Source organism: Poeciliopsis prolifica, unplaced genomic scaffold (genome assembly GCF_027474105.1).
Source record: "Poeciliopsis prolifica strain line A6 unplaced genomic scaffold, Auburn_PproV2 SCAFFOLD007, whole genome shotgun sequence".
Lineage (NCBI taxonomy): Eukaryota > Metazoa > Chordata > Actinopteri > Cyprinodontiformes > Poeciliidae > Poeciliopsis > Poeciliopsis prolifica.
The window spans coordinates 9,233,941-9,246,875 of NW_026562382.1; the positions used below are offsets into that span (position 1 = coordinate 9,233,941).

The 12,935-nt window shown below is 37.6% G+C and overlaps 1 protein-coding gene across 1 annotated transcript; it reads left to right on the forward strand.

Moving 5' to 3' along the window:
• The first annotated feature begins 1,384 nt into the window (after nucleotides 1-1,384).
• On the forward strand, nucleotides 1,385-9,681 carry slitrk5b (SLIT and NTRK-like family, member 5b). Its single transcript, XM_055032246.1, has 2 exons — nucleotides 1,385-1,582; nucleotides 1,976-9,681. Exon 2 carries the CDS (start codon nucleotides 2,031-2,033, stop codon nucleotides 4,629-4,631), a length of 2,601 nt encoding a protein of 866 aa, XP_054888221.1. The 5' UTR covers nucleotides 1,385-1,582; nucleotides 1,976-2,030; the 3' UTR covers nucleotides 4,632-9,681.
• The last annotated feature ends 3,254 nt before the right edge of the window (nucleotides 9,682-12,935 follow it).

Genomic DNA, 12,935 nt, shown 5'->3' on the forward strand with positions numbered 1-12,935 from the left:
CAACTTTTAATGAACTGGTTGATGCTGGTAGAGCTCTGATGGAATCATCTTTGTCCAAAAAAAAAAAAAACTAAAACAAACCATCATCCTCCTACCACTTCCTCCATCGTTTCTGGCTGTTGATCACATGACTCGTGTGATGCGAACAAAGTTTTTCCATTACAGTTTTGCAGATTACACCTATTTTGATATGGCTGAAAAACCACCTCATCCTGGCAAAGAAACTTTTTATTGAAAAAGCTTGTTTTTTGTTTGTTTCCATTAGATTAACTCCTTTTCAATTTGCACAATTTTATGGTTAATGGAAATGCAGCAAGTCACTCATCTGTTATAAACTCTGGATCCCATGTTTACTCTAGCAGTAAATTAAAATGATGTATTTAGTTCACAATTTTTTGGTGTGATTATTTATTATTTGCAGACTTTTCTCTTGGTTTTCAATTAAATGAAAAATTCACTTAAAGATTTCAAATATATATTAAGGTCAATGGAGCTGTTAAGTTTGGTGCCCATAGGCAACAACTTTGCTATGTATTAAAAGTAAAATCTAATTAATTGATCTAGTCGATTCAGACTAGTTATTGTGATTAGACATAATAATAATCAATAATATTGTTTTTATTATTATTGCTATTATATGAATATTAAAACCAGTACATTTCATATTCAAAATATTATTTCTACGTGTAACGTAGAAAGAAAGAAAAAGTTACAACAGCACCTTATATCAGTTTACTTTGGATTAGTCCAAATCCACAAGCTATGGAAAGGAAGAGCCAGATGGTGGAAAAGATGTAATCGATTCATGTCTGCAAAAAGACAGACAGTGACACGATTATTCTTTTTCTTTTTTTTTTTTTCCTTTCTTTTTTTTCAAGCTGCATCGCTATCTCCCCCCTGCAGGCATTTCTTATTCCAGGTCTGGCAGATTATATGAAGAGATGATGCAACTTGGCGTTGGCAGGGCGTTTTTTTTTTCCTTCTTTTGTTTTGGGTTTGTCTTCTGCATGAATAGCCAAGATGCGTTGTTTCCGACGCAGGAAGCACGCCTCAGACTTTTAATCATTGATATCTTTGGCGGACTTCTTGCTGGTAGGTAGGTCAACATCTTTTTGGGGTGGTTGAGGAGTGGGTGACGGTGGCGGGTGAATTTAGATGGGATGGGGGAGTGTGTGGGGGGGTGGATCTCTGCATGATGCTCCACTGAGCTGATTTTTTGTGCATGAAATGACTTGACATCCTCTCGACCGCCGAGTGAGAGGCAGCGTGTTTGCGCGCGTCCAGAGAGAGGAAGAGAGAAAAAGAGAGACAGGGAAAGAGAGAGAGAGAAACAGAGAGAGAGAGAGAGAGAACAGCAACTTAGTTACCGAGCATCGCTCCCGTGTCTCCTCCGGCACAGCGAGCTGAAAGAGAAGCATTTGGCAGTTATGGTTGATCAGCGTTTCTTTCATCCTCTCCTGTGCATTAGTGACGACGGCTGCGTCTACATCCCTGTTTCTGTTTCGCTTCGAAGGATTAAAAAATAAAAAAGATGCGCTGAAGCACCCAGGAAAGACTCTACATCTTCTTCAATGTGCGTGAGGTATGTATTTCCAAGCTGGAGTTGGAAAGAAAATGATGCTGGATGTCTGTATTGGATGTAAGACGCTAAATGTCTGTTAATCTGCAGTAATTGAGGTGTATGGTTCAATTGGAAGCTTGTGTTTTGTGTTTAATTGCTTTTTTCACGTTTCTGCAAGCAAATGCAATATGGCTTCTCTACACAGACATTTGTTTTGTTCTTAGTAGTTGCTCTGACCTCGCTTTGCTTTTTTTTCTGTCCTTTGCACTGCTCGAAGAAGTTCCTTTCAATTCAGAGTAAAGTTTCTTGATTGTAAGAGCAAATCTTGACTCGTGAGCTTTCTGATGTCATGTGAGAGTTGCTGTCAGATTCCCATTACGATGTGTTTTTGTTTTGTTTTGTTTTTTATTCCAGATGACACTGAGGACACCTTAGCAGGACTGCAAGTTTGGCCATTATTTGCAGGAAAATGCAGCTTTGGATTCCATATGTTTTGCTCGGTGCGACATCAGTGTGCACCGTTGAAATGTCTGGCCATTATGGGGAAATCTGTCAAGAACTATGCGCCTGTGAGGAAAGAGAAGGGATGCTTACAGTGAGCTGTGAAAGCCGAGGAATTGCAAGACTCTCTGACATAAGCCCAGTGCTCGTCTCCCAGTATCAATTGCTCCTTACTGGGAATCTTTTGACAAAGCTTTCTACCAACGATTTTGCTGAGTACAAAGGACTTGCAATATTAAATCTTGGAAATAATGAAATATCAGAAGTTAAAGCTGGAGCTTTTAATGGACTGCAGGGATTAAAACGATTACATCTCAATAATAACAAAATCGATGCCTTGAAGGAAGAGTTTTTCTTTGGCCTTGAAAGTCTGAAGTATTTACAGATTGATTATAATTACATCAGTCATGTGGAGCAAAATGCCTTCAGCAGACTTCGACATCTGGAGGTCTTGATTCTGAATGATAATTTAATATCTAGCCTGCCTGTAAACCTTTTTCAGTTTGTACCATTGACTCATTTAGACCTACGAGGGAATCAGCTCAAAGTACTTCCCTACATTGGTCTGCTGGAGCACATGAACAGTGTCGTGGAGTTACAACTGGAGGAGAATCCATGGAACTGCTCCTGTGAGTTGATAGCTCTGAAGACCTGGCTGGAAAGCATTTCGTACACAGCCTTGGTTGGGGACGTGGTTTGTGAGTTCCCATTTCGGCTTCATGGAAGAGACCTTGATGAGGTTTCAAAGCAAGAGCTGTGCCCAAGGAGAGCCATTGCTGAGTATGAGATGCCACCTCCTCCTCATTTGGGCATTGACGCATACTACAGGACCACTCCAGCTGTCGGTGCCTCCTTCACCGCTTCTGGCATTGCAAGATCTTCATCAAGACCGACCAAGGGACCTCGTCAGTCAGCCAAATTAAAGTCAAAACCCACCGCCCGAGTCCCAGGCAATAAGCCACAGAATTATGGTCAAATTGTGTCATATCAGACCAAATCTCCAGTGCCTTTAGATTGCCCAACTGCCTGCACCTGCAATCTCCAGATTTCAGACCTTGGGCTGAATGTGAACTGCCAGGAGAGAAAGATTGAACAGATCTCTGATCTGAATCCTAAACCATACAACCCCAAAAAGATGTATCTTACAGGGAACTACATCCCTGTTGTGCATCGCTCAGATTTTATTGAGGCAACTGGATTAGATTTACTTCATCTTGGTAACAATAGGATAGCTCGGGTAGATGATAGAGCTTTTGGCGATTTGACAAATCTGCGAAGACTGTACCTTAATGGGAATTTGATTGACCATCTCAGATCCAACATGTTTTATGGACTAGAAAGCCTACAGTTCTTATATTTGGAGTACAATGTCATTAAAGAAGTAACTGCAGACACTTTTCAACATGTCCCAAAACTTCAGCTTCTTTTTTTAAACAATAACCTCTTGAAAACTTTGCCTGAGGGTACTTTTAATGGCTTGACATTAGCTAGACTAAATCTTCGGAACAACCACTTGCGGTATCTTCCTGTCAGGGGTGTACTTGATCAATTAACAGCTCTTGTTCAAGTCGATTTGTATGAGAATCCCTGGGATTGTTCTTGCAATATACTAGACCTGAAGATGTGGCTGGAGCTGCTCAGCATGGGCACAGTTGTAAACAATGTCATCTGTGGCTCCCCCAAGAAGCTGGCTGGGGAAGATATGAGATACATTAAGACAACTAATTTCTGCCCTAATAATTCTGATACACTTGCTTCTATGATTCCACCCTCCGAGGAATCCTTTCCGGGGAGCACTATCACTATAGAAACATCTTTAGACTCCGACACTCAGCTCCACACTATTCCTTTATCTGTAATGATTCTTGCCCTTCTCCTCTTATTTATTGTGTCTGTGTTTGTGGCTGCGGGACTGTTTGTGGCTACAAAAAAGAGACGCCAGAAGAGTCAAAGTGAGCAGAATGAATCGATGAATGCTTGCATTAGCTCTCTCAATATGGAGTATGGCCTTTATAAAAAGGCATCCATTCCTAAAGTAAGAACATCAGCTGGGCATGTATATGAGTATATCCCACCTCCTACTGAAGCCACATGCAGAACTGCTGCACAAACTCCCATGGATAACAAATCAGTGGATGGATTTAGAGACTTTGACGAGTTAAGCAGCGCCTTTCTGGGTAACCTAGATGAAGAGGCAGCCAGTAACGTGATAAGCTCAGAGTACAGCGCCACCACTCCAGAGCCTCTTAACAAGCCATCCACCCCTTACCGAGACGATCCATGCTATTATAGAGATGTACTTGAACCTGACAAGAACAGACGCCACAGCAATACGTTACCTTGCAGACACGGTGTACACTCATCAAATCAGCATACCTCAGACTTTGATGCAAGGCATCAATATGTGCAACCAGAGAGAATACAACAGACAATATTGTATTGTACAACACCGAGTTCTGTTTATGTGGAACCCAACAGGAGCGAGTACTGGGAACTGAAAGCAAAGCTTCATCTTGATCCAGATTACCTCGAGGTTCTGGAAAAACGAACTACATTCACACAGTTTTAAAGCACCTGTCCTCTCAAAGATCGGTGTGGATGCATTTGTGTGGTGTTTGACTTGAAATAAAAAAGGGACAATTTTCTCGGCTCAGCAAACTGCAGTGCAAGATATTAAATGCTTTTCTGGGAATTACGCTTTACGGAGCGAGTGGTACAAGAGGGCAATTATTCATTTTGAAGCGTCACTTAACACTTCAGTCCAGTGTTGTTTGCAGTTGAGTTTGCAAATATGAACATAAAACTCAAATTCAGGGCAATTATGACTCACCCTTTCACTGAATTCACCCTGAAGAGAACCACTGACAATAATTTGAGCCTAAGCTTTAACTCTGAAATTGGCTGCATTCTAGGAGTATAAATGAGCCATGAATATGATATGTTCTTCACCTCCAAATAAGCTCATGTTATTTGACAGAGATATACATATGACAGCCTGTTCTGTCAATTTTCTTACTTTTTTGTATGAAACACAAGCATTAAAATTCAAGTAAATTTTTATTAATTGATATACAAGTCCTCATCAAAATGTGTCATTCAAGATTAATAACCGTAGAACAATTATATAAAATACGTTAATATTCATTTTTACCACAAACATAAATTATGAATGCAGTGAATGTCTTCACTACAGCAGATAGGTGGGAGAAATGTAATGATCATCTGTACCATGACAGTATTACACAGGCCTCTTTTGAATACTTAGAGCCCTCTGGTGATAACATCTCATTTCCCAACCAGACAATGTTTTAGATTAAGTTAATACTTGTTGCACTTGTGATTAGTAACCAAAAATTTGTATCAGTTCGGATGTGTTTATATCTGTTCTCTGCACTACAAATTTGTACAAATGTAGTTTCTGCAACTTTACTACATATAAATGTACATCCATTTTAAAATTTCCTTAAATCAACACCAAAGCAATCGAAAAACAAAAAGCATAAAAACATAAATATGCAACAAAAACCCTGTTAAATGTTTGATTCATACTACCTGTATTTCTTGTGCATCTGTGCAGCAGTATTTCCATAACATCACATTTAATACTTAGTGTAAAATAAAAGTCCATTCTGCTCAGTGTGACTAAGCATGAACTATAGCTGTTGACCCACAACAAGACACCTTGTCAGTGTCAGGTTTGACTTAATTTAGATGATGAAATCATATAAGTTAGCTCAACCTCATCAAAGAAGGGACACCAGTGTTTACTGTAATTACCATAATAGAAAAAGTGGGTGAGTAAATTAATTTGAGTAAATAATCTGGACCAACAACTGAGTTTTTTTCAGGCTGAGAAAGAGCTGCAAAGAGATTTATTTACACACTAGGTTGGAATGTGTATAGGAACAAGAAAATGAGAACCTTAAAATAATAATTTTGCGACAGACTTGGTAGTCCTGAAATAGAAATGTTCACCTGAGCCTGACTCTCCATCAAACTAGAACTCAAGCATAGTATTTTCTCTGTTTGCTTTAGTTTGTAGCATTTAACTGTCAGAGCTAGGAAGTAAACTCAGCAGTAGCTCATTATAACATGAAACTTTCACATTATAGTGAGACTTGAAACTTGTTAAAATGTGAAAATGTTCTCATTTTAACGATATACTGCTTCTGAATTTATTTCCAAGTTTTGACAGTCTAAGGCTTCTGTCAGTTTGTCCTCGATGTTCATTGTTCAGGACCTGCACTGAACATACAAGGAGAAGGGCATCTTTTAATAGAGACTTAACTTGTTAACTTACAAAAAGATAAAGAAAACTCAAAAAAATTCAAGAGGTTGTCAAATGTGGTGAAATGAAGTTACAAAGTGGTGTATTTCAAATCAAAGTCATTAATTGTGCATGTTGATGTTGAGAATTATGAAATTTCACCCGCTTCTGAGATATTAAAAAAGGGATTAAGTAAGTAATCAAGTCGGTATTTCTCTTTTATATAAAAGTCATCTCAATTGTTGATTTCACTGTTGCTCGCAAATACTTTCGAATTTCAAATGTCAGGGAACAGCAAAAAAATGTGTGCATAACGCCAGTTTTCAACCCATGGCACAGGGTTAAAAACTGGTTGAAACAAATTTGCATTTGCACATTCGTGTATAGAGCTGCACAGTGACCCAGTTGTCCATAGTGTTGCCTTGCAGCAAGAAATTCCTGGGTTTAAATCTCGGTCAGGACCTTATTGTGTGTTTTTTGCAAATTCTCCCTGTGCAGGTCAAGATATTCTCTTCCAAACACCAAAAATACTTGAATGGAATGAATTGGACAGTTTAAATTGCCCATCAATGTGCATATGTGTTCATGGTTGTTTGTTCAGATTGGTGATCTGGCCTGGTTGCAACCTGCCTACTGAAAACCTGACACTGGTATGCTGTTTGGAGTTGGGTCTGTTTCATGCTTTGTCTCAATATTGCTTTTATTTAGAGAAAATTTATTGGCCTCAAGCATACATCAGCCTCTGTTAAACAACTATTTTTATATTATAAAAAAACAAACTCCTTTTTATATATATTTTCTTTTCTTTAATAATAGATGATGAGAAAATGTACTATTGACTCTACTGATCAATGATGATGTCACTTTTGTAAATTCACATAGAAAAACATGCATATAGCCACTGATATGGTCTGATAAATGCAGACAGAAGGGTTACATTATGTTGCAAATTATTTACTATGCATAGATATAGATGACATTCTGACAATCTGTTCATTTCTCAGTTGTCACAGAACCTTTATGACTATGATGCCATCTCTTCAACTGTGGCACCTTTACTTCAGTCATTTAAGTCTTTATGGTGAAGGATATATCATGACAACTAAGAGCTGTTTGATAGAAAATCATAATAAATGACTGGTTAATCGGATAAAGTTATTTCTATGCATAAGACTTGCTTCAAAGGAAACTAAGCACATCATCCAGTCTTAATCTAGTGTAATCAGGTCCTGGGGTAATAGAGTAAGCCAAGAAATATGACTTTCCCTGACAGTTAAATACATAGTTATTTCTCAAATGCACTGAACTTGTCACCATGGCTCAACCAATCAGAAGACATGCTCTTTCTGCACTGTTTCTGCATGACAGCGAGATTTATATTGCAGCATGATGCTAAGCAAGGAGGATGTCTTGATTTGTTGCCTTTCTTGTATCAACTTTGTCATGGGTTTATTTTTTTTTCTGATTAGCGAAAGTGTGCTGAAATATTCACAGCTGATGCATGATATGTACCTGCACAGCTATATTTTTATGTAATGTTTTTTTTATTAGTAATATTCTGCTATAAAATGAAAGAGGTAAAAACAGTACAAAATGCATTGTTGGTTTGATTGTATCAGGTTTGAAGTTTGTTCAATTTGTGGTGTGTGATAACTTTTTTTAGTTAAAAGCAGCAAAAAAAGACAAAAAAAAAATGTGTTCAGATATTGTTGAAAGTCTCTTAAATTGTATTAGGGATGTCCTGAGGTGATCCCAGGTCTACTGTCTCAGCAGTGCAGTCATTCGTTGCAAACTCGGTTTTGAAATTTATAGCTTGAAAAATAGTTCAGCTTTATTGACCTGAGTAGCCAGACATATTCTTTCCTTGCCAGGTATGGTGGTATATTGCAAAACCTATGAAATTCAGGCTAAAATATAACAAAATTAAGCTGATTTTTTGGGATCAAATCCTTACACAACCTTGAAAACATGTGTTGCTCTTGATCCAGTCTAATGTTGAGTGTGTATTCAGATTAATACACACTCAACTCACAATGTCCAGCTGCATCAGGACAAGGTACATTAGTTTTAATTTGATATATTATGTCCACACTGTTTAAAATTGCATTTCTTTCTCTAGTGACATCTCCAATACTAGTTGACATAAAAGAAAACTGTCAACTTGCCAATGGGGTAAAATTTCTGGAAATCTTCATTTTTCTGAGATATGTGGTGAATGCTCGTCTGCAACTTCTACTTCTTGTTCATTACAGCTATGCATAATGTCAACATTTGACAAATTAAACTTTGCATTGCATAGCCTGGTTGATTTTCTCCAAACATGCAGATGGAAACATGTCTATTTCACGTTCTCTTTCTTTCTATTTCTTTCCTTTTTTGTGACATCTCAAAAATGTGCTCAAAATCTGCATGACATTTTTTTGGGAAATATAGCTTGTGTCTTGTGACCTAGTCTGTGCAGTGCTCAAATATAATTACTGGTGAACAGCAGCTGGAACAGTTGTCATTAAATTTGAGACATTCAAAGCAAAGTTATTAGTTTCTGAACCAGGTTAATTACTTTCTCTAAGAGCTACCTGTGCCCACTGTTGGGTAGAATTACTTTGAAACATATTTTTTAGCCAAATCACATATTGAAGTAGAGTAAAGATGCTGATATTAGTCTGGCACATTAGTCAACTTCTCAGCATTAAAGTTTATTTAGCAAGAAGAAGATATTAGTTTTTTTAAGATTATGGTTGAATGTGCAGAGCCAAATATATCATCATAAAAAGAAATAATAATAATTATGCTTTATGAATGACAGAAAGTTTGGACATCTCTAATTCTTGCTTATATTTGGGTCAGTCTTATTTTCTACAATGCAACAGTGTAATAAAATGTGTTTACTGTATATACCAGAAATTTGTAAAGTTTTTTTATTCAATACGTGGTTATTACTGACGATATGCAATTGTTTTTTGGTCCCTATTAAGACTATAAATATTACTAATCTAAACATGCTAGAATTAAATGTGACTGTTGTGTGAATATTTGCAAATGTTTAAATTACAAAGAGGAAACTGGGGCAGTCTCTGGTTCTTATTCCAACTTCTCTTGTTTGCCTGTGTTTGCATTGTTTGATTTTCATACAAAACAGTAATTTTTCTGTGTCAGCCTCTGTAAATAGAACACATCATCAGCATTTCCATTGAAAACTTGCTTTGTCTTTGAAGGCAAAAAAAATAAAAAATCTCATGTCTCTTTATTTGGAAAAACAAAGTGCAACTAGGAATTTGTGGGATTAAAATATCTACAGTGTGCCATTTTATTTAGTAGTTAGCTAATGAATAAAAGATATGCATTCATTTGAGTTGCTGTTGTCTTCCTTAGCTCTGCAAACCATGTTGTGTGTCACACTGCATGGGAAGGACAGAATGTAATCGTTCAACAAGCCCTCTGGCGATTTCACGAACATTTCTGTGCTGAAATCCTATTAAAATATTCAAGACATTGTTTTTTCCATAGTTAAACAAAAAGAAGTAATGAAACACTCTGCATATTATTTCTGATTGACTGAGAGCTTGAATAATCTGAAGCTGTTTCACATAGTTCTGAAACTCATTTTAGGAAAGACTATTTGCAAAACTGGGTTTTATTTAATAAAGCCTCTATTGGAAAACAAGACAGAAAATTCTTACGGCAATGTACTCTGTGTTGTAATATTAAAACAATTGACCTCATTGTAGTTGTGCAGTTTGAAGACATTTGTGTGCTTATAGACACCCTTAAGGAAAACAACATTTGTTTTGGGATATTTTTTTTTTCTTTTTCTGCAGAACAAGCTTTCTGGAAGCTGAGTATCCATGGTAACATCCAATTACCTGACACATAAACAGAAAAATTTGTGTGCATGAGGTACAATTGCCATACAGAGTTTGTAAACATCTGATACACAGATTTCTGTTGTGCGTATTATTTTTTTTACTGTATTTAAGTATCTATTGTCTGTGGTTTAGCTCTTCTCATCGTCCCTTCAGTTCTGACTAACACTGCTGTCCCTGGTGAAGAAAAGCATGAAAACAGAATGATGCTGCCACCAATATTTTTCAATGTGGCAAGATGCAGTGCAGTGTTTTTCTTTTGCAGCTTTGCTTTGATCTGACAAAAGCAACCTTCTTGCAGCTCTTGTAGAGATCCACTTGGTCTACTGGATGCTTCTCTGATTAATGCTTTTTGTGGTACAGTCAGATCGCCATTGTGCCATATGATAGATTGGACCTCACCATGTGAGATCTCCAAAGATTAGTATATTCTTGTCTTACCTAATCCTGGTTCAAATATCTCTTGTTAGGCAATTGATTCCACTACATTGTATTTTAGTGTATCATAGGATGGGAAGTGACGACAAACTCAAACCACCATTTCAGGCTTTAATATTGTAAGACATTTTGAAAAGTATCTAGAATTTTGCCCTTCAGTTTCTTGTTCTACTCTGTGAATGGAGTGAATATTAGTGCAAGGCCCCATATACTCATTCAGGGTTTTTTTCTTTTTGTTTTTTTTTTGTTTTTGTTTTTGTTTTTTTTCAGATTGATAGTGTAATGTTGCTTTGATCCTTGAAGACCCCAGCTTTGCCAGGGAGAGGGAAAATTAGGGCAGATCAACATTATGTAAGCTTGAAGAGATGTGTCAGGCAGTGTGAAGACGGCATATGACTGCAAGCGCTAACCAAAGGACAAACACTAGCTTCTATTGGCCGGGCAACACGTTAGAAACACAGATGATTCAAACCTCCTTGACATTTCTGTCGTTGTGAAGAGTAGAGAAAAATCTTATCTGTAACAATCCGCGTGTGGTTTGCAGTTGTTAGTCTCAGACTCTGTCTGTCCCTGAAGATTTCTGAGTCTTCTGTTTCCCTGAGCTGTGTTTGCTATGTTTCTCTCCCTCTCACTTTTATCTGTGTGTGTTTAAAAGTGTGTCTGAGTGCATAAATTATTGACTCAGTGTGTATTCATGTTTGCCTCAAGGACTTTGCCAAACAACATGGCAATACCTTCATCCTATTTATTCATCTTTCGACATTTTCTGATTTGAAAGCCCTCCCCAACTGAATGACTTCAGTAATAATTGATGCATTGCATTTCAGACATAAACTACCATTTATCTATGTCCAGTTTTCTTCTTAAATCATGCATGATCCTGCAACATCCACTGGATTAGAATGATTCTGGAAACAAATCACATGTTTCTGGGCTGGGTCTTCAGGGATTCAGATTTGCAAAATTTTGTCAAGAGTATTGGCAACCACTGAAAACAGTATGTTCGAGGCACACTAATATTTATGAAGGCTGATCCAATCTTATGTCTGCCAACCTGAGAAAAGTGACAAAATCCCCCCCATCATCCTCCCATTTATAGTACTCATGCTGAACACAAGAGTGATATTTCACATCAAGAAGAAAAGAGAAAAGCTTAAGCAACAGGCACACTAAGATGCCATATTGTGAAGACAGTGAATTGATGTTTATAAGAAGCTTTCCGAGCTCTGAGTAAGAATATCTGCTGGCTGTGCGCATAATAACGTCTGAGACATGTTGCTTTTACCAAGATAGATAAATCCCTTTTATCCCAAACATTTGCCAGACATGAAAACATCCAAATCATGAGTCATTAGTTACCATTTGGAATAATCAAGAATATATGTGTTTTTGCAATTATCAATACAGAGAAGTAGACGAAAGAAATGTGTTTCTACCAGTTGTATAATAGGATTTTGGTTCTTAAATGAAGATGTTGAAAGTTGCTTCTGTAGCAGAGGCACATGTGTGGTACATAATGTATTTGAGGACTGTAAATTTTTTAACATGTTTCATGGAAGCTTGATTAAAATATATGCTCACATTTCCAATGCATAGTGAAGCAATGCACTTGATGTAATTCCTCTTGCTGTATGATATTACAGAAAGAAGGTCCTGGGTTCAATTCCCGCCCTGGGGTCTTTCTACATGGAGTTTGCATGCAGACTCAGTGTGTATTCATGCTTGCCTCAAGGACTTTGTACCCGGAGAGAAGCTGGGTACTCCAGCTTCTTCCCACAGTCCAAAAACATGACTGTCAGGTTAATTGGTTTCTCTAAATTCTCCTTAGGTGTGTGTGACTGTGTGTGTGCATGGTTGTTTGTCCTGTCTGTCTTTGTGTTGCCCTGCGACAGACTGGCGACCCTCCACGGTGAACCCTGAAATGTCTCACTGGAGATAGGCACCAGTACCGCTCCCAAGGGGGTATGACAATGAGGTTAGCCAATATATTTCATAATCTGTTTTCACTGTAAGCATTGTAAAGCACAGGGATATTCAAAATGAGTGGCTGGGTTCAAATGTGATGGGAAACACAACACAGATTAATCCTATTCTATCAATCCAGAAAATATAATATAATGTAATCTGTGAATCACCAAGACAAAATATATATTTTTGTATAATATCTAGCACCTTCCCTAGAGTTTCATCTATGTGTCAGAATCCATCCAAGAAGTTCTACTTCCCTAACAGGATGATTTTTGTTGGGTCCATTGTAGCCTGGCACCCTTAGATTAGCACAAGTTCCTGCCCTGGCAATGACTGA